The following is a 23,085-nucleotide window of genomic DNA, read 5'->3' as shown; positions in this document are numbered from 1 at the left end:
ATGCACACAAGCATGCAGGCAGCATGATTCACATCCTGCTTTAGTTTCATGCTATTCTGTTGATCAACAACAAAGTGAAAAGGAAGACTCCTACAAGTAAACATGGATGTAAACAACTTTCAAATATTAAATAAATCGGCTTATCAAATGTTTTATGAAGAAGGAAATGCACTCAACATGATTGTTAGACCTCAAGGATACACACAGTGTGTTTTAATGAGAAACATTGAATGTAAACATAACATTGTTTGTGCACAAGGAAACTCCACTGGGCACCTTTTACATTTTTCTAACAAAAAATTCAACAAGGTCGACTTACTTGATTTGTCTGAAGTTCGAAGGCCACGAGATGTAGCTGAAAGCTTCAGAAAAACTGCCATTTCCGAATTCAAGAATGAACCTTAAAGCTCAAAATCTATATTACCCATCCTAATTCTTCCTAACTGATTTGTATACATATATGTTGTACACAGGTATGGCGGAATGAACCCAAGGAGAGACTTACACATAAAAGTGAACCATACATCTGCTCAAATTCAGTGATGGCTACTCAACACTGTACGATACAACACCCAGTAATAAAAATTAGAGCACAGTGGTATCAGGTATTAGATCACCATAATCTAATAAAAGTAAAAAAGTAAACATACAGGCTGTTCAAGCATTTGTTGTTTACTATATTTACCTTTTAATAAAATACCGTTAATGATTTCCTAAGATATAATAATAATAATGAGACATAATGTGAGGAACCGTTAGTTATCCCTTTTGTTTCTAGTTGAACCACAGCGAACAACCACACATAGTATACATTTATATTGTTTACGCTCCACTACAGAGTTATTTACTGTCACAGAGGAAGTAAAACTCTTCCAGTAGTTCCCATGTCTAATCTGACATATTGTAAAATTGACAGCTGTCATTTCCTCCTCTCTCTGTTCAGGATTTGTGTCTTAATGTGTCTTAATGTGTTAATTTTTGACAGTAATACTGCCACCATGTTATTGGTACTGCTAAAGATAAGGAAGTGAACATCCAGTAAAATAAGAACAAGGTGTTTCATATAACATATTTACTGTTGTTAGTGATTATTTCCAAGTAGAAAATCTACATGAACAGAGATTCTCGCCTCTCTGGTTCCATATTTGTCACAAGTTCTGTTTTCAAACAAAATCATACTGTACGCCGTGTCCCCTTTTCATTTAAGATTTACTAATCTTCATTGACTTCCTCTTCTGACATCAGTTCCCCATCCATGACTGTGTCAGTCTCCCCTCATTCCCACTTCCCCTTCTGTTCATGCAAAGCAGAAGCACAAACACACTGAAATCTTTAAAAGACGGCCACTATCACCAGTGTCGGCTTCACTCTTATCAGCATTACCAGCCGGGGACACTGCCAGCACCATGGATCTGAAGGTGGGTGACAAAATCTGTCTTTGACACTGAACCCATGCTATATGACGGATACATTTTCAAAGAAATTATTGTGTATATTGGTTGATGTTAATTTAAGTTTATTTATTCCTAAATGTCAGGATTCTCTGGTTAAGGGAGGCGTGCTGATCGTCCACCACATCCATGAAGGGAAACACCAGTATGAAGTGGAAAATGTGGTCAAGTACAAAAAACCGAGTGGAGAAAAAATGTTTGTCAGGTATAAGTCAGACACTGGCACACTCTATAGCAGACTCTTTTTTTCTCAGTGATTAACACAGACTAATGTAACAAAGTATGTTTTTTAGTGCTTTTAGCAAACATCGATTCTCTCAGAAAACCCCATTTATTGTGTCACACTGTTACAAGAATAAAAAGAAGAATAAGCACAGACCACAAAGTGCTTTCCATTGCATGGTAAAATTTAATACAAAAATTGTTATATTAATTAACAAATAAAAAACTACCAAACAAAATAAAGCAAGATATTGTACAGGATGCTGTAAAAACAACAGCATATAAAGCTTTGAAGAAATTACTTTTCTTACTTTGACACATAGAAGACATAGACAAGACAATAATAAAACAATTAAACTGCATCTCTAAAAGTAAAGTTTATAAAACATAAACATAAACAAAAACAAGATACAAGAAACATAAAATCTGGCAGACAAGCAGGCCAGTCAATAAAATTGTGTTTTAATTTGTTATTTAAAAGCTTAGACAATTCCAGCAGAATAAATATTAACTGGAACTGGCTACTACTCTAATATGCTACCACCCAAGAGGCATCTTTTATAATAGAGTTTATAAATAGCAAGTAATAGTTTTATTAATGTTAATTAAACCTGAAATGATTACTTGATTAATTGATTTCTTGATCGACACAGAAATTAATTACCAAATATTTTGATAATCGATTAAGAATTTTCAAAAATTGCAAACATTTGCTGGTTTCAGATTCTCAAATGTGATTTCCTGCTTTTATTTGAAGATGCCACCTTGGCCTTTTCTTACTAATATTTGACATTTCCCAGACTAAACAATGAATCAAAAAATTATCGGCAGATTAATATCACTTTTTGCAGCAGCAATACACCATTTTTAAGAGCAGCTGAATTGATTTATCAACAACTTATTAACATTCACAACTGCAGACCTGATGGTTTATTATAGAGAGAGAAACGTCTGACCCCATATTAAAGCCCCTGAAAACTTGGCTTCAAATCTTTTCACCACAACATAAAAAACATCTTTTCGTATTATTTGTCTCGATTTTAATACTCAAATCTGATTCATCAGATCTGTGTGGGTCATCAGAATCAGATTAAAATGTTGCTGATTCCTGATTGTAGCACAGAAGTATACGACATCACCTTTTTCTAACTAACCCTGCTCCCTTAAAACCAGTGAAAAGAGCACAGAAAAAAACAACAGAAATAACCATAACTATTCTAACTTTGGCAGAAAACAGTGGGAGCACATTACTCATAGTAAGAAACTGATTGATAAGTTCTAAGGGCCTCTAACGTGTTACTCACGTTCTAAGAGTCCATCAGGTCTGTAGTTTTAAAGATTAAAAAGTTGTAATAACTGGATTTTGATTTTGACGCTCTGCAGCTTTTTTCTAGAAGGTAAGTGCTCAAACCGTACACTGGTTTTCTTGACTATTAAAGAGACAGAAACAAACAAACTATAACAAATAACAATGTGGCACACAGAGTCGTAGTTGCATGTTCAGCAGCAACAGCTTCTTTATTTTTCTCTAACATGGAAGTCCGCAAACATGTCTTACAGCAATCCAGATTGGACACAGAAACTACACTACAGGAGGAGATACACCAGCCAAATGGATTTTTCACAACTTTCCCTATTAATGGCTTATTACTTTAAATTATTAATTATTGTTATTAGTTATTTCCAAAACCCCTTAATAAAGTATATAGGTTATACGTTTTAGATGTTTTCTATTTTTTCTCAGGAGAGGAGACAAACTGATACAGATAAACAGCATGGACCTGCAGGATCTGACACCTGAGGAGGTGGCACAAATGTTAGCTGAGGGCAATCCATTGCTGGTGAGTTCATGGGCTTCCACAGTCTTGCACACTATTTCAGACTCTATTCTATTCTCTGCACTATTTCAGTCTCTCAGTCTGAGATGGCTAAAAATCACAGCATCTCCATGACTTATTGTTGCATTAAACAATTCCTCATTATTTTAAGAGAAAACTCCACCATGCCAAACTGTCACATTATTACTTTATAAGCCGTTTTCCCCAAACTGAATATACATGTGTAGTTGTCAGAAATGACATGCAAAATATTCTATGAGTCTTTTCACAATAGCTGTACCTGTTTTTTTTATCTTGTTAGTAATTGGGATGAATGAAAATAAAACTGTAGGCGAACATTGCTGATGTTCTGCACACTGACATGACATTAACTGTTGATGTTTAAATTCCACAAAATAGCTGACCGGTAACAGTATTTTTTTCTATCAAATGACATTGTATTGCACTAGAAATAGGTCAACACGACATGGCATTACACTGTCTACATTTAGGTATTCACCAGAGGAAGAACACACATTGTAACTTTGGCAGTAGCTGTATTTAGGTGTTTTAAGGTGGAATTTTAACACAGCCAATAACATACCCCCCCCCCCCAGACAGTGCACCAGGCCGGCAGGATGAAGGAGCACACCAAGCAGCCCTGCCCGACTGAGGACTTTTTATATCCTGTCTCCAAGGAGTCCACAATACTCAGTTTCTGCATGGAGATGAGGAGGGAGGAAGAATTGGAGGAGAATGAAGTGGTGAAGGGCGGAGAAGGAAGGGAGGATGGGGGTATAGCGGAGGATGTTTGCAAAGCTGAAAACAAGGAGAATGGGGAGGAGAGGGATCTGCTCATTATTTCCATGATGAAGACCAGCATCTCTGTGGTGAGAGGGAGAGGCTGCGACAGTGGGAGCCCCTGTCAGGGATGTCATGGGACAGGATGCACCTTCCATGACGTTGTCATGGTGTCAGAATCCAGAACGGTGACGCTTGGTGAGTAAGTTGGGATTTAGTCTCCTGCCTTTTCTCCTTTTCTCTATCACATGGTATTAATAGTAGTTACATAATTTAATTAGTTAGGTTTCACAAAGTTGAATTTATTCTACATTCTAATATATTTATGAAAATACAACATATCAAACTTTGTCATGGATACAACAGTAAAATCCTGGACTTACTGGCATCGCTGTCCCTGGTGTTTACACAGTCCACCAACGTTTATCAAGACAGAGACATATTGGCTCTCTTGACCAGTTATTTAAATAAAACCATCTGATGAGAAATCACTCTTTGGTGGCTAAAAACTCAGAGACATCTGAAACTTATGACAAGGAGACCCCACTGCCTTTTTGTAATAGGTCACAAGTTTGAACCACTGCTTTAATCTTTAATAATGTATTGTGTTTTTATCATATGGCACATATTTCAAATGGAAATACTCAAGTTAAGTAAGCTTATCACTATGGACTTTCAACACATTTTTTCGACATTTTTTCAGGAAAACTGGAGAATGAAGTTTTACGAAAAGTCTCCTTCTTCTTCAGCTATATAAACCCAATTGGATTATCTGAAAAAACGTTATACAGCTGAAAACAGTGCTGTTTTTTATCTCGTAAAAAGTTGACCTCTTGGAGATGGCTTAGACAGGTCAAGAAAACAGTTAGAAGTTACTGTTACTGCTATTGCATTATTATGTATTTAAATCTGATCGGAGAACAGAGTTAGGTAGTAGTTTTCCCAGTAGAGCCTTACAGATCACTATAGCACTGTGCAACTCCCTTCTATTGGTAAAAACCTATTCATATACAGATAAAATAGAGAGTGAGGAATTAATCACCAGTGATAAACAGAGTCTAGGGGCCTGTTATTTTTTTCTTACGTAGAGGATATGAATATATAAACTATTTGCACTCTGTTTGATTGTTCCCTGTGTCACTTTCAGTTCCAAGAGGAAGTGGAAGTTTCAGACAGGAAAAGTCTAAGAATGTTTCAATCAAACATGTGGCCTCTCACCAATATCTCAGAGGTCTCTGTTCGCAAAAGACCATCTATGCTTCACCGAATCCAGGTTTGTCATTCAGAGCAGCATACAGCAACATGGCACTTACCAGAATAATTAAAATGAAAAATGAATAATTTTAATTTCAGATACTCTCGATTCACTATTACGTGTAATTTACTGTTCAACATCCCACAAAAAATTCTCTCTTATGGGAACTGATTTGTGAAATTCCTTGTTTACATGTTTTTTGTTTTGTTTTGTTTTTTACATTTCTTTTGTGTTCAGAGAAGATCACCATCTACTCATACAAGTCAAACATTCTGGAGAGGTGTTTCAGAGGAATGCCAGTGGTCCTAAACTTGGCAGAGTCCAACTGCTTCCTCAGGTGCTGCAAGGAAGGGGAGAGGGTGCTCCTACAAGTGGAGGTAATAACCGTTACTGATTGTGTTTATGTACACATAGTAAGATCTAAGGTGCATCAACCTGTTTCATACAGTTCTAAGCCACACAGAAACAGAAGTTTGAGGTAATTTATAGTGTTTTTGCGTCTGCGTCTGCATGAAATTTTGTACAGACATACATGGTCCCCAGAGGAGGACTCCTACTGATTTTGGTGATCCTGTATCTTTTCCTCTAGCGCCACCATGAGGTTGACTTCTGTGATTTTGAGTGAAATGTCTCGACAACTGTTCAATGGATTGCCGCGATATTTTGTTCAGACAGTCATGTCCCCCACAGTATGAATTTCATATGAATTTTTTGGATTTTTTACCTGATGATGGTACTTGATAAAAAAGTCAGGCGATCAACAAAATTATTAGGATTCATCACCTGGGACTGTAGATTAAAAGTCAGGGGAATGCATAATGGTACCAGGAATGCTATTTAAATGGCAATCCATCTAAAAAATTTTGAGCTATTTCAGTCTGGACCAAAGTTGTGGACTGACCAACAGACAGACCAACATTTGGGCTCAACATCCATTGAGCCATCCAGCTAGAGTGGCTAAAAACACTAGGAAATTAGCTTTGAATCTAGGCCCAATGGCTCTAACACCAATGATGGGGGACTTGACTCGGACATAAGCATTATCACTTGAAAGACTCTATCTTATCTACAAACCTAAGTGGAAAAATCTTTGTTGGCTGAGCAGGATATTCACAGACAAAGCACATATTTAGCCCAGTATCCATTTAGTAGGTCTGCTTGAAGGTCAGCAGCACTTGTTTTGATGTAGTTTTAAATTAACTCTAAGGAGTAGGCCTATCTGTTGGAAGAGAGTGGCAGAGGAAAATAGAATTTGGTGAAGTATACACTAGGATCTGCACAGAAAAGAATAGCAAGTCTAGTCATCCTAGCAGCTCTGTGAGGCTGTACTTACAGGCACAGCAGTTGTTTGAGCTAAATGCTAACATCAGCATGCTAAAATGCTCAGAGTGACAACGCTAACATGCTGATGTTTAGCAGGTATAATGTTCACCATGTTCACTGTCTTTGTTTAGCGTGTTAGCATGCTAACATGCACTAATCAGCACTAAACACAAAGTACAGTTGAGAATGATGTGAATTAGTTTTGCAGGTATTTGATCATGAAAGTAGCCTACTGGACAAATTCATTTTTTGACCTGATGAAGTCGCTAGAGGAAAAGTCAGGGGATCACCAAAGTCACTAGGATTCATACTCTGGATTATATAGAATTTTTATTTCATTGCAAGTTGATTATTATGATTGTGAGACTTGCAAGCAAAGTAATCATCTCACTGCCAGGATGTTGAACAGTCACCTGTTCCCTCTGTGATGGATAGCCATACGTTTGTTGTTGTAGACATGCGAAAAGCAGAGGCTGAAGCAGATCTCCAAGAGCGATGACAGCACCCTCTCCTTCGTCTTCTACATGAAGGGTGACCAGTCGAAACAGCTGAAGTTTGAGTCAGCGCTGCACCTCGGCTGGTTCATCCAAATCGTCAACACAGACTTAGTGAACATGGGATCCCTGGATGGAGGGAAGGAAGATTATTCTTTCCTCTTCATCATTCAGAAGTGATGGAGAGTCACTTCCTTCGGGTGTATAGTTCTCAGTCAAAGTCAGTTTCACATTTAAAATTCTCTTGTGAATTTTATCTGGGACTTGAAGATGATATTAAACAAAAACAAAAAAACATGAGACGAGCTATTTTGTTTGAGTCACCTGGTCCAGTGACAGAAACCAATGCAACATCAAATTCTGCTATTGCAGAAGTGCGTATCATACAACTATTGTACCTATGTACTATTGTATCGTATGTATCATACAACTATTTCTAATTCAAAAATGTTTTTGTGTATGTGTGTGTGTGTGTGGTCCAGACTTAGATATGCGACATAATTTCAGTTTTGCTGTTTAAAGTGGCCTTTCAAGCAGATTGTTTTTTTTTTACAAGCAAGAATATTTTGTGTTCAAGATGTAACTTTCATTAAAAAATATATATATTCAAAATAAGTGTAAAAAAAAACAAGGTGATGTGATAATAACTTTATGTATTTAACACTTTCAAATGTACATTATGTTGTGAGCAAAATTACATATGGTATAAACTATAAACATGAGTCCAATGTATTAATACAAGCACAAACATTAATTGAGTTCTGAATGATGGTTATATAATGTTTATGTACTGAATACATGTATACTGTAAACAGATGATATTTGGAAAATCATTTTGATAACACATTCCATATTTAATGCATATTATACTTTGCACACATATTATACTAAGCCATAGGTCATATAATGTAAACATGTTTAGATGTATTACTCTGTGTATTTTACACACTTTGAAAAGGCAACATTTCAGTAATAGATATGTGGCATACATTTTCAGCGAACTTAGCACTGGCAATATGCAGTAACTGAATACTTTCTTTAACATGATTTTCTTAAGCACCTATCTACCAGGTGTACATTGACAACATTTAATTTGATATTTTAAAACAAGCAAAAGTATCAAATAGTATTACAAACCATCCAAGCCTTTTACAGAATGTTAAATATTATAAAGTAATATTGGCAAACACAGTTCTTGTTCTTTTGATTAGCTATCCTGAGAATGAGCTGCATGAAATTTAAAACAAATCTCTGAGTATCCACATCACAACAGTAAGAGGAAAGGTAGGATATTTTGAATTATACAAATGTAATGTTCTGCAAATTACAATACACAATCTGAAAGCAACGTCAGAAAAACACTGTACCGCCTTGAAAGAACCTATCCTGGAAATAAAGCTTGAAACTAATACAATTAAATCACATTTTCAGATGTGTTGTTAAAATATTCTATGTATCTTAAACTATATTTTGATTGTATTCAAAAGTTTGCTATGACTTCTTTAACTGTGCTATTTTTGACATACTAATTTTGTACTATAAATATATATATTATTAATGATATATAAGTAGTTGACCACACTTAAGTGCACCTGACTGTGCTATTTTAAGACACCACCAAGTTATGATAATTGTATTTAAATGTACTTTTTTTGTACTTGACATAGACAAAGTAAACAAGTATTTGCAGTTTTTTTAATATATATAAATATTTGTCCAAAAGACAATGGCTGTTATAATTTAAGTACACAAGTAAAAGGTAAATGTCCATCATTATTACAAAAAGTATACTTAAATACACTTAATGACAAGTTGCACTACTTATATAGTGTTAATACACTAAGTGCGTCAAAAATAGCACACTTTCACATGGAACTATACTTAGTATACTGCAATTAAGTATTCTTTTTTTACTAGGGTATTAACTATACAATAACTGTCTGTGAGAGTCAAAATCCTCAACAAACTAAAACTTTCCCACATATACACATTTAGCAGTTATGTTGATGTTTGATAAGAGATCATGCAGCACTGGTGAAAGAGGGAAAGTCCTTATAAGAGCAAGAATTTTCACTTTCCCATTCTAGGACAGTGACTATGAGTCTACTATCCATAAGCATTGAGGACACATTCCCTCTGTTCTTCGGTGACAGCGGTGGACTCAGAATCCAGTTTGCTCATTGTCACTGTCCTCAAAGGCTTTGTTAGTTTGTCCTTCAAGGTTTGTATCGTAGGGATTCTCCATGCCTGTCTTTACAGATTTCCTAAAAACACACAAGAAACACAACATGTCTCACAGTTATGCAAGTAATCGGTCTAACATGTCAGAAATGGCACTCAGTCTTGAGAGCAAACTCACTTTTTGCGCTCTCTGACACCAGAGATGACGAGGTAGACGCCCGCTAGCACCACGATTCCCATGACCACCCCAAATACCACCAGCCACACCTCCACCGGCTGCTCCACGGGAGGGGCCAATGTTGGTAGAATACCCTCGAACTCCAGCGTCCTGTCATCCAATTGGAAGGCATCGTTGATTCGGCCTCGACATAACCTGGAATCAATATCGAAACGAGTTTATTATAGCTCACACCTATTAAATGTCTCTAGGGAAAGGTCACACAGAGTTGATTATACCAATTCTAGCAGGAAGCAATTTAACTCGAATCCTTGTGTCAGAAATTATATAAAGGGTATACTAAGAGTCTATGGCCACGCTAGCAGCTCTGTGAGGCTGTATTTAGGCATAGCGGTGCTTTGAGCAAAATGCCACCCGCATGCTCACAATGACATGCTGATGTTTAGCAGGTATAACGTTTACCATATTCACTATCTTAGTTTATCATGTTAACATTTGCTAATTAGCATTAAAGTGCAGCTGAGGCTGATGGGAATGTCATTAGTTTAGCAGGAATTTGGTTAGAAAACAAAGTACTAGACAAATTGCCTTCATGATGATGGTGCTAGACGAAAAGTTGAGGGATAAACAAAGTTGTGGCAATTCACCCAGAGGAGGACATGAATATCTGCACCAAAATAGGTGTCATGGTGGTGATTCATTGTCTGGGAACCATGAATCTCTGTACAAAATTTTGTTCCAATCAATCCAGTAGATGTTGAGATATTTTACAGGATAAATGAAAACTTTGACCTGCTGGTGCCGCTAGAGGAAAAGTCAGAGGATCACCAAAGTCACTAGGATTCATCATCTGGGCTCCATTAATGTCTGTACAAACGTTTGTGCCAATCCATTCAATAGTTGTTGAGATATTTCAGTCTGGACCAAAGTGGTGGTCCGACAGACGCTAGCATGACAAAAAATCATTGAAAATAAATTTAATTAGCTTGGCTATTACAGCTGCTTAGGAAGCCTGTGAAACATTTTGGGTAAAACAAAACAAGTATATGGCACTTAGTGTTTTTGGAATATATTGTATGTAATCAAAATACACTGCCTCACCGTATGGCAGCCACCACATCATCCTTTGGGATATATACGGAGGGACTTGCTGGGTTGGTGACCACAATGTAGAAGGAGATTCTGGGAGACTCCTTATATGTGAGGACGTTCTCTGATCTGCAGGTGCAAACCGAGAAAATCTCTCAAACAAATGTGGTTGACAAAAGTCAAAGGAAAATAAAGCATAAAGTATCTTCATATTTTTGGTTTGGCAGTTGATACTGACGAGAAGAGAAGGGTCTTGTCCTTTTGGCTGTAGTACTGCCTCAAAGCATACGCAATGTTGGCCTTGAACAGGAACAACTCGTTGGCGTTCCAGGAATACTGAAACACATTTTAATTGATTAATATTTGCCATGACATCAAATGGACTGAAGTTCAGTTTAAAGGTGCAAAACTCATTTCACGTGTAGTCAGATATTGTAACCTTTGTACAGTAATAATACTTCTAAAAATGATTAATAATACTCACAGAGTTATCACCCATGGCAGCCTTCAAACTTATTCTCACTTTAATGGCATACTCTGAATCTGTAAAAAAAAAAATCAATTCATTAATTCAGTTCAATAAATGATTTCTCGCTTCCTATTTTCCATATATCATCAAATCTTCACCAAACGGTACATAAGATAGTAGGCGGACCGCGAACACAACTCATGCATTTATTTTTGGATATCACCTACAGTTTGTCAACATTTTGTTGCTGTGGCAAAAAATACTTTAACTGCCATAACTCTTGAATGCATCATCCAATAGCAACCAGTTTCGTTTAACCTGTTAAAACAGGGACAGCGAACAAGTCTATACAACTTAATACAATTTCACAGACAAGGGACGCTATAGTAAAACTAGAAATTGAAATTCTTTCAATTTTTTGGTCATTGACACAATCAAACCTGGTACACAGGTGCCCCTGGGGCATGTGCTTGACATTATGCAACATGCTACCAGTAGCACCGCCATGTGGTCAGTTACGAAGCAGTTTTTGTTTTGGCTTATAAAGTTGCATTTCCACCCAAAGTACCCAGAACTTTTATCCCCAGGAACTACTTTTCAAGGAACTAAAAAGTTCCTTCAGCCCATTGTTGTGTGCGTCTAAAGACCCGCAAAGATTAGGCAAATTACATCCATTAGGTTACACCCATCACACAGCTGCATAACTCTATTGTTTTAACTTATCAAACACATCACCTGTAATTCAGCATAAGGACCTTTGCATAGTTTAACCTATGCACTCTCACCTGTTTTAAATACTGAGCTTACTGGTGTATAAGTCATAAAACATCGGGTACAGAATGAAAATTCTCCTTACTCTGTAGCCCAGCAGCAGCAACTTGCAGCAATCACACATATTTTCTTCAGGAAATGGACTTTCTAGTAAATTAATGTGGTTTGATCATGCAAATATTTGTCATGAAAACACCTGTGACTTAAATCATGTTTTTCAGGTTTTCAAATCTATCAAAAGTGTTCAATTAACTGTGTTTGGTGTGCACTATATAAACACAACATGGCAGTATAAATACACTCAACCCAGATGAATTTGCTGTGCAGGAAACAAAGCAGGACAGAAGGGAAGCTTAAAGGAATAGTTCGACATTTTGGGAAATATGCTTGTTTGCTTTTTTTGCCAAGAATTAGATGAGAAGATCGATACCACTCCCATGTCAGTACAATGAATATAAAGTTCCAGCCACAAGATGGTTAACTTAGCACAAAGACTTGAAACAGGGGGAAACAACTAGCCTGGTTCTGTCCAAAGGTAACAAAATCCACCTACCAGCACCTCTAAAACAAATTGGCACATTATATCTCCTTTGTTTAATCCGTACAAAAAACAAAGTGTAAAAATGATACATTGTAGTTTTAGCGGAGGTAATGTGCTGGACTGTTGCCTGGCAACCTCATGGTGATGACAAGACTCCAGTTGATTACTGGGCAAGAAATAGTCCGACACATAACCCCCCATAAAACCATAATGTGTTGTTTTAACATTTTGTTTTTTGTACAGATTAAACAAACAAGGTATAATGTATTAATTAGTGATCTTTAGAGGTGCTGGTACAGAGTCAGATTAGCTCCTGACTCTTTCCCCCTGTTTCCAGTCATATTTACCATACAGACATGAGAGCGGTATCAATCTTCTCATCTAACCCTCGGCCAGAGAGCAAATGAGCATATCACCCTAAATGTCTAACCGTTACTTTAAGAAAATGTATATTTATTTTAGTGGTAATAATCTGTAATGTGAGTATCTTTGTACTCACATGGATCTATTGCTGAATTCCAGCCTACGATCCTATTGTGTTTCATGTTCTCTGCCTTCAGCCAGTCATGAAGTTTCTGGAAATAGTCCAACAGGGGGCGGGCGTCCATCTTAACGTTACCAGATATCGTATGCAAAGCCTTGGTCCAGGACTGGGACCTTCCCAGCTCTAACATATTCCTAACAGAAAACATTGATGATGATAAATTACTGTTACATTATACATGTGTACCACCACAGTGTAATAGTCGTCCATACCTCAGCTTTGTTCCTGCTGCTGTAGAACCAGTAATGTCACACGAAGACAAGGCATCCGTATGACCAGCCGCATCGCAGAGCGCTTTTTGGAACTGAAACTGGTAGATGGTTCTTGTGAAGTACCTGTTTTCACAACCAGGGACACACGGGTGATGTCTCATAGCATACCTGGCGCAATTATTTTCAACCTGGTCCCTATTTTTCTATCTTTAATCATCATACTTAATCTCTCTCACAGCTTCACTACTCAGTTACTCCATCTTGCTTGCAAAGGTCTGTGATTCTTCATTACTGCATCAACATATACATAATAACTCAGTGCAGTAGTTCATCAGAAAATAGCAAAAACTTTTAAAATAGCTTGCTCTTGAAATGATAAAACTAACTAGTTTCTTGTTCCTTGGCCTAACTTTCCATCAAATTTCACTGAAATATGTAAACATGTTACTAATATATCCTGTTAACCAAAATACAGACAGAACTGAAAACATACAGTAATCCTCTTGGCAAAGCTGATTTTGCGAAAATCCAGGTTCAAGTGGCTGAAGTTAAAATATTATGCTTTTTTTTCCTTGAAGTGCAGCTTTACAGCGGGAGTGTTACCTGATGAAAGAATAGTCTCCAGATACATGGAACAGAGCAGGCGGGTCACAGTAGGTCTCATCTCTTGGCACTGGCTCCACCACCCCTACCAGCTCCCTCCTGTTATGACGACAGAGAGTCAACACTGATGCAGGGTGATGCTGTAACCACAGACCTGCAGTGAAGCAGCCACTGAGGTTATACAACATGAAAAGCCACAATATATGTACGCAGTATGACCACATTTGATTCCAGCGATATTAGACATCAGCAGATTTTTATTTACAGATGCTTCACATAGGTCTCTGCTTACTTCATTTCCCACCAGCGCGCCATCCATTCATCCTTGCTGATGTTCCCTGCAAACACCTGCCACCTCCATTCCTCCAGCATGTAGGTGAATGGTAGTGTGGCCACAATGGTGAGTGCCTGTTTCAGCAGGAAGTTGATCTCCGTTTCTGCAAGGCAAAAAACACAAAATAGTTCATGACATAGAAAGTGAAAAGATCAGGAGGCTGTCTGTTTCTGGTCTAAACATTTAAGAAGATAAACTCTGAACATAATTTGGAATATTGTTCTTTTTTGGGAAGTGTGCATTTGATAAGCTATTTATGACACCGATGTCAGACACTGTAAGGAAATGACAGTTTGTATAACAGTTAGCAGAGGGCCCAAGATCATGTTATGCTTGATTATCCTGTTTCACTGAAGTAAACAGGTGAATACAGGTGTGACATGATCTATCCAGGTTGCCCCAACGGTGCTGACGCTATTTTTATCCTACATGCCATTCGAGGGCAGCAATCCAGAGACTCATTACTCATACTTACTCAGGTTTGTTCAGCTCTTTATATATATTTGCCACTGTCGGGTGAAAACTTCATACCGTATCTCCAGTTTGGTGATTTCCATGGTTTTAGGCCAGGTAAATATTTTACGAGTTAAGAGAAAGTTCATCAAACCCTTCTCTGATTCTGAAAAATGTCAACAAAGCTTTGTCATGGGGCTATAAAACAAGGCTGGGTTACTCAAAGGTTAAACCTGCAATAACTGATTTTTTGGCCACTTAGGGGCAGTGGAAACAAGCTCAACACTGATATTACCAAAGTTGATATGGTGAACTAAGTTGCTAGCAAACAATAACAATTATTTACACATCCAGCAGACTTAGAGCAACTATAGCATACATTTGAAGCTGAGTCTCTGGCACACCTGATGAATGAAAGTCCAATACTCACTCTCCTTTTAGCTCTGTTTTGGTCTCTACCAACCAACAGGTAGTGTACAGTGAGTTTTTAGAGCTTTTCTGTTGAAAACAGCTGCCTGTGGCTGGAAACGACATTGAAAGTGGGGGGCTAGAAAACCAAAACAATGAGCTGAAAGAGGCTTAAAAGCTCCATGCTGTTGAAGGGAACCACAGAGTCAGGTGATTATTCTCTGTGAGTTCACCCACTGAAAGATCTGTTTGGGTAGGGAGCAGCGTGAATGAGAGCACGAGAAGACAATAAAAGTTTTGTCTCACTCATAGTTCATAAATATAATGATTCATTAATGTCGCTCTATTATGTTATGGACAGTTGTTAGCTACCGCTAGCTAAACTGTGGTAAGTAATTTTTCTTCTGGCATATTTTGCAGTCACTAAACAGCTTCAGGTACATTACCACCTCCTTCTGGACTGGAGAAGGGCCGATCCTTATTTACATGTAGCCCGGGAAAACAAAGATGGATTGTAATCAGATTTGTGATCTGAGATAAAACACTTGAAATGAAGTGTGAATGGGGCCATAGTCATTCCATCCATTGTTATTATAAAACTATTGATTATAGCAGTTTTAATGTTTTGGAGAGCCAATATTTCTTTGATTGTCAGTCTTATCTATATCAATAGTACCATTATCATAAATGAAGTCAGCAGGCAGGAGGTCTAGGCTCTGCAGGTGTTTGGGTGTTGCAGCAGAGAGGGACATAATCTCTCCAACAGCCTCGTGGAAACCCTCATTGGCTCCGTCCCTCAGGAGGTAGGACAGGTTACGGTAAGCCATCTGGTACTGGTTGTGACCCATCTCATGGTGCGCTGTGAGGAAGTCATCCATGTTGACCTTGGTACACATTTTGATTCTGAAGACATCACAGCAGAAGTGTTGTTGTCAGCAGTTATAATGTGTGACACAGATATGGCATGATGCCATATCAGATATAATGTACCAATAAAACAGTCGCAAAATGTTTCTGATGAATCAGATGTAACAAACACTGAAGCCCAACTTCAATAAAATAAATTAAGTCCTTGTTTAAGTAGACAGGTGAAGTAACATGGAGAATATGTTTTATTCAGTCATATCAACCCAAACTAACACTTGAGGATTCATAAAACCTGACTTGGAAAGAGACATGCAAACCTTTAAAGACAGTGACTGCTGGGGCAGCCATATGGATTAATATTTGACAACATAATGACTTTGGTTATCTTTATCAGCAGGAAAGAATGACTCAGAGATTAATCAATATCATTGTTCCAGCAAATTCATATTTATGGCTTTCATGTACTGATCTACAGATATATTACTCTTCTCACATGGCACAAAAAAAACCCCCATAGAAATCATCTCACTTGGAAATTGAGTTTAGAAAAAAGAAGAGCTGCTTGTGTTTAAGTCAACTGTCCCAGATGTAAGCTTTGTAAGTATGAATATACAGTATATGATCTTAATCAATCACTCTGCAAAAAAATCTCATATGAGATTGTTAGAGACCAATTTATTCCATGTTAGAGTCAGCAACTTCAATATCAGAGAGTTGGCTAGATTTCGATCTTTTTCTGATACTTGTTTGATGCATGTGCGAATATGTGCATGTCTGTCGATTTAGCCTACCTAAAGTCCTCTTTGTTTCCCATGTCCCAGGCTGTGGGGTGACAGACCACCTTGCGTCCATCCTCAGGCTTCACCAGCATGGAATTATTCCAGAAGTTTGGGAACATCTTGTAAAGGCCCACAGACATGAAGAACTTCTCTGCTTCTTCGAAAAGCTGATGCTCATGCCAACCCTGAAATCCAAGTCGACATTTGGTAGACGGTTTCAGTTCCAAATGAGATTTTAATGTCTACATGCACTATATTGCAAAACTTGTTTTTAATATCTCATATATGTTTTGTGTTTAACTGATATTGTTTAATATAGAAAAAGAATAGCCGAATCTAAACAAAATTGTACCGAACCTTCTCCACCATAGTTTTGCTGACATCAATATCTGGTTTCTCAGGGTAGGGAACTGACAGAGGGTACAGGTTGGTCCAGAATCTTCCCCACATGTCACCTGAACAATCGACACAAAAGATAATTATTTTTCACTCCAAATACTAAGTAGACACTGAGATGTTCTTCCCACAGTAGACCTTAGTCAGATGTATGTAGTTGCAATCCTTTCAAAGGTGATTTGTGAAAGCTGACATGTATCAATTTAAAAGTCTAGGATAAGGATTAGTTTCAGCTAAAGGCTGTATATATATATTATATTACAACTGTTGCATTTCTTTTTCCTCTGTAACAGTTTGTCTGTAGTGTTACCTTTAAACAACTAAACAAATCACTAAATAACATTTTGCTGATGGTCAGAATTATGTCTTTACCAAATCTCAAAAACAAAGTAAGCTTCAAAATACACATAAAGCTTATTTCGTAATAGAAAGTGGTAGAGATAAAACCTGGACAACAGAGGGAGCCATACACAAGTTCTGGACTGGGACTTAAAACTTACATGAATGTTCAAATCTCACTGCTCTGAAGCTGTATTCTTTTATACTGAATTACTTGATTACTAATAACACCACTGTCACTTTTGCCTTGTAATTTGTTTTAATTGCTCTTGTACAGTCTATATTTTTACTTATATTCTTCTTTTAGTTTTATATACCTCTTATTTATTTTTTACCTACTCTCAATTTATCTGTACTTATTTCTGTCCTTGTACTGCTGTAATTTCTCCTCTGGTGATCAATAAAGGCTTCTTATCTGCTTCTTATCTATTATGCCGAAAAACTAGTCCTGCATTTGTTACTTCTAGGCTCGATTATTGCAATTCCTTATTATCAGGCTGTCCGAATAAGTCCTTTAAGACTCTCCAGTTGAGCCAGACTGCTGCGGCACGTGTACTGATAAGAACTAGGAAAAGAGATCATATTTCTCCAGAATTAGCTTCTCTGAACTGGCTCCCTGTAAAATCCAGAATAGAATTTAAAATCCTTCTCCTCACCTACAAAGCTCTTAATGGTCAGACACCATCGTATCTTAGAGCTCATAGTACCTTATTACCCCACTAGAACACTGCGCTCCCAGAATGCAGGGTTACTTGTCGTTCCTAGAGTCTCTCAAAAGTAGAATGGGAGCCAGAGCCTTCAGTTATCAAGCTCCTCTCCTGTGGAACCAGGTCCCAGCTCCATGTTTAAGAGTGGGCTTAAGACTTTCCTCTTTGATAAAGCTTATAGTTAGGGCTGGCTTGGGTGAGTCCTGAACCATCCCTTAGTTATGCTGCTATAGGCCTAGACTGCCGGGAGACTTCCCATGATGCACTGAGCTCCTCTCTCCTCCTCCCCCTCTCCATCTGTACGCATTCTTATCCCATTAATGCATGTTACTAACTCAACATCTTCTCTCTCACATAGTTTTGTGCTTTCTCGTCTCTCTCCTCTGTCCTTCTGTCACTTTCAGCAGGTATTTCTGCCTCCGGAGCTGCAGAGTCTGGATCTATGATTGTGGGCCACCTGCTGCCCTGTGTTCCTGCTCAACAACTGCTACTACAGTTGTTATTATTAGTCTTATTATTATCATTATTATTCCTATCACTATCATTCCTATTATTATTACTTTGTTAATAGTAATATTACCACCGCCATTACATTATTAGTATTTTAAAATTCTAGGTGCAATTTGCATTGGATTTTCATTACCCCATTTTGTTTGTGTTCTCCTTTTTAACTTCCTTTTTTAGACTTTTAAGTTATTTGTATTCTATGGATGATAATCTGAGAGGACAGCAAGTGAAGAATTTCATTGTACAGTGCAACTGTTTCTCTGTTCATGACAATAAAGCTTTGAATCTTGAATCTTTAATGATAATAAAGCTCATGATGCTGTTGACTATGTGATGTTTGTTTCTCGACTATGATGAATTTCTACCCCAAACTCATTTAAAAGAAACATATATATGGAACACTGATATCAGCAGGGTTAATAGTTGATGCCTCTGACAAGACTGATTATCAGCTCTGAACAAAATCCTCAACATACCTAGCAAATGGGCTGGCAGAGGCCCTTGTGAATCAATATGTCCTGTGTAGACCTCCATAAGTCTGGCTCTCACATAAGCATGCAGCTCCTTGTATAAGGGCAGGATCTGTGAAAAAAACAATAAATCACTGTTGTTAATTACTTCAAACAATCAATAACAAACTGTACATTGTTACTCTCACTAATGCAGATGCTCTGAAACATGAGACAATCCACTGACATGGACGGATATTAGACATACCTCTCTGTATATAGAACGCACGTCTTCCATAAGCTGATCTCTGGTGTACTTGTACAAAATGTCCTCCTCAATGGTCTCATAGTTATATCTCCAGTAAGCTCCATAGTCTTCAAAACCTGTAAGTGTGTGAATGTCAGAGAGGAACAGATCAAGAGAAAAAGAAAGAGTGAGACAGACATATTTCACTTAACAAAAACTGTCACTACCAATTTTTGGGTAGTTTTTTGCATGGTGATGTAAGCTGTGGCACTGCTAGTATGACATGAGTTAGAGGTTATGACAGCAGTGACCCCTCCTATAGACCACAGTCTGCTATTTGTTCTTGGGAGGATCCGTTACGTATGATCACAGAACGCTATCAGCTCCGTGTGTTCGTCCTGTGTCCTATCAGACATTATCTCCACCCATCCACAATCTAGAGTATTAGCTTATATCCATATAGTTCCTTGATAAACTTATAGTCTGTGTTCAAAGCTTGAGCTCAAAGCATTTCCACTGGATTATATGGAGCTATATAGCTTCTCTGTCATTCACACATTAAAGATGTTAGACATCCTCACAATAATACTCCAAAACATCACTATATCAAGTGGCATATTTTCTTTGAGACGTATCACCATTTAGTTTGGAAGCTTCATTCTTCAGATCCACATAGTCTTCGTACAGAAGCCTCATCCTCTTCCCCACCTCTCTCCTCCAGCCCTCCCACACATGCAGACGCTCAGAGTAGTTTCGGCTGTTGGCCATTACGTGCTCCAGGCCTGTAAACACATTTTAGATCAATGTTTGTCTTTTCATCAAATCTGTACTTGTACTATTTTATGAGAATTGATACTTCTATTCCACTACATTTCAGAGGAAAATATTGTACTTTTTACTCCCCTACATTGATCAAACAGCTATAGTTACTAGTTACTTTTCAGTTCAAGATTTTATATGTAAAACAAACGATCAGTTTATAAATTAGAAATTGCCCAACAGTATATCAAGTTGTTAAACTTAGCTCCACTGAAGGATTTAATGGCATTTAATGGTGAAATTGCAGTTTGCAACCATTTGAAGACCGATTTTGAATGCAGGACTCTGACTTGTAATGGAGTATTTTTACATCGTGGTACTGCTACTTTTACTTATGTAAAAGATCTCAGTACTTCTTTCACCACTGTATGATAGAGGTGTGTATGAGTACCTATGTAATAATCTAAAATGTCCTAGAAAAGTATCAAAAGTAAAAGTACTTGTTCTGCAGAAAAATGGCCTCTGCCTGACATATTACTACATATGAAGTTATTAAATTGTTAATACTGATGCAACAATGTGTAAGCAGAATATTACTGTTCTAGCTTGTCGAGGTGAAGCTAACTACTAAGTACTGCCACACAAATCAGTTTTCATGTTTTGGACTATTCTTTGCTGTTTTTGTGAAATATTGGATAATTTTACCTCTTTGGCCTCAGACATTTATTTAAATGAAACCAGAAGTTTAAAAGAAAAATGTCTTTTTGGTGAAACTGCTAACAACTCATAGAGATCTTAAATGTGACAAGGGCCCCCCACTACTAACTGTAACTATAGCTGTCAGATAAATGTAGTGAAGTAAAAAGTACAATATTTCACTCTAAAGTGTGGTGGAGTAGAAGTATAAAGTAGCATAAAATGGAAATCCTCAAGTAAAGTACCTCAAAATTGTACTCGAGTAAATGTACTTTCCACTACTGGAAGCATCAAAATTAAAGGACTAAACATTATAAAAGTGTTCACAATATAATTCCCACAATGGATTACAATATCTTGGTAAAACTTCTGTTCAAAAACTTTAAGTGACTATGTTAATTATAAACTGCTTTATCTAATTTGGCCGACAGCCACGTCGTCTTAACCGGTCCTTTTTAACAGAGTGTACCTGGCTCCAAAGTCTGGCAGTTAAGGGGGTCGTCCATGAGACACACTGTCGCTGTGCTGTAGATTGTACTCATCTCACTCATGACCTTACTCAGCTACAAGTAGATTTAAAAGAAAACACAAGGATACAATATTAATGTGAATTGCTAATGAACACTAGTGATAGAATCAACTCAAAACAACAGTAGCTGCAAATCACTTCACTGGGAAGTAGTATTACATATTTTAAGACATATGCAAACACATATCTATACCAGAATGAAATTCAACATGGAGTAATTGTCTTACATGTGCAGCTTTATCCTGGGATAGAGCACCAGAACCTTTGTCTTGTAGGGAGATAAGTTGTAATTTGATTTCTGGATCCTTGATCTGGTCGTGAGGGAATTTCTGAGATTCTTCTGACATCTGGGTGTAGAAATTGCCCCAAATTTGCCCCTGTTCTGACTGGGTAGAATGAAATCAGACACATCAAAGCGTGTAAACACCACATCTGTTTAACTGACATGAGCATTTGGTCAATCTACAGTAGCTACATGTATTTTAAAGGTTTCTGAATGCTTACCAGTTTGTCTGAGTTCTCCTTTGTGATGTTGGTGTTGTAGGCCCATGATGCTAGCGAGTACTGGTACATACGTCTAGTGGCCTCCTCGTCGAACCTCTGCAGGAACTCCCTCGCCTTGTTCTCCACATCTGACTGAGCAGAAACAGCGCAGGACAGTGACAGCAACGCTACAAGAATCTTAGCAGACATCTTGGCTGCTTCAGCTCTATCCACACACGCAAACTAACTCTGAGAAGGACGGACACTGTACTCTGTTATACAGTTTCAATTACCTTTGCTGCTGCCTTGGCCTTTGGACAGTAGAGCCATAACTGAGGGTGTATCTGAGTTTTCATTTACAGATAGGATGTTTCAGATTAACAGTGAATGTCACTGGGCTTTCTTTACAATGGGGGGAGTCTGTGTTATACTTTGATACATTATCAGTTGCAAAATCATCACATAATCTCTTTCAAAAGGTGTACAGTTAGAGAGTGGATAAGTTCTTTTGATAAGGGTCTCTCTCTGTTGGCTATCAGCCTGTCAACATGATACATGATATTTTGGCATAAAATTAAAATCCTGCTGTTGCGAGCAAGAAAGCAACCAATGTACAAATTACAATAAATACACCTTACAGTATATAAATACATATTAAATGATGACCAAAACATGGAAGAAATTGTTTCCATTGACTGTTCCTTTTGAATATAAGACATGTATCTTCTTTTTTAAATCTCTTCTTAAAACTCATCTTTGTTTTATGGCTTTTGCTTAACTGATGGTAATTCTTTTTAATTATTTAATCTGGTTTTCTCTTTTATGTCATGGAATTTATTTAATTGTTATTGTTTGTTTTTGAAAGGTTCAGTATATATTAAGTCATTATTAACACTGTTATTAATAGAACTAAAATATAATCAGAGCACCAAAAAATTAAAAAAAAAAAAAAAGGTTTTGCTCATATGTAGTTGGGGTCTTATGTTTTTATACTGATCTTCTCCAAGAGTCATTTCTTAAACAAACATGATCCTTTGAGAAAAATGTCAAGGAAACACGAAACAACAGCATTCGATGATCATCCAACCTTCTTAACTGGTGGTGGTGGATTTTCCAGCAGCAGATAAAATGCAAGTCAAGCACTGTTAGGCTCTAAATGCTGATAAGAAATCAGCCATGAA

The 23,085-nt window shown here is 37.4% G+C and overlaps 2 protein-coding genes across 2 annotated transcripts; one reads left to right on the top strand and one right to left on the bottom strand.

Annotated features, from left to right (window-relative positions):
• The first annotated feature begins 1,301 nt into the window (after window positions 1-1,301).
• Window positions 1,302-8,782, top strand: il1fma (interleukin-1 family member A). The gene is made up of 7 exons (XM_044192447.1): window positions 1,302-1,418; window positions 1,538-1,656; window positions 3,418-3,514; window positions 4,108-4,489; window positions 5,439-5,564; window positions 5,784-5,923; window positions 7,325-8,782. The coding sequence occupies exons 1-7, from the start codon at window positions 1,407-1,409 to the stop codon at window positions 7,541-7,543; spliced, it is 1,095 nt and encodes a 364-aa protein (XP_044048382.1). The 5' UTR covers window positions 1,302-1,406; the 3' UTR covers window positions 7,544-8,782.
• Window positions 7,997-22,203, bottom strand: ace2 (angiotensin I converting enzyme 2). The gene is made up of 18 exons (XM_044192434.1): window positions 21,926-22,203; window positions 21,649-21,807; window positions 21,362-21,455; window positions 20,076-20,219; window positions 19,459-19,574; window positions 19,218-19,323; window positions 17,150-17,247; window positions 16,805-16,977; window positions 15,823-16,049; window positions 14,244-14,388; window positions 13,952-14,050; window positions 13,349-13,471; window positions 13,092-13,270; window positions 11,296-11,354; window positions 11,050-11,147; window positions 10,824-10,940; window positions 9,723-9,917; window positions 7,997-9,627 (listed from the first exon to the last, which is right to left on the bottom strand). The coding sequence occupies exons 1-18, from the start codon at window positions 22,112-22,114 to the stop codon at window positions 9,525-9,527; spliced, it is 2,424 nt and encodes an 807-aa protein (XP_044048369.1). The 5' UTR covers window positions 22,115-22,203; the 3' UTR covers window positions 7,997-9,524.
• Window positions 22,204-23,085: the final 882 nt, after the last annotated feature.

The sequence above is a fragment of the Siniperca chuatsi genome, linkage group LG1, assembly GCF_020085105.1.
Source record: "Siniperca chuatsi isolate FFG_IHB_CAS linkage group LG1, ASM2008510v1, whole genome shotgun sequence".
NCBI lineage: Eukaryota > Metazoa > Chordata > Actinopteri > Centrarchiformes > Sinipercidae > Siniperca > Siniperca chuatsi.
This window is presented reverse-complemented; position numbering and strand designations above follow the sequence as displayed.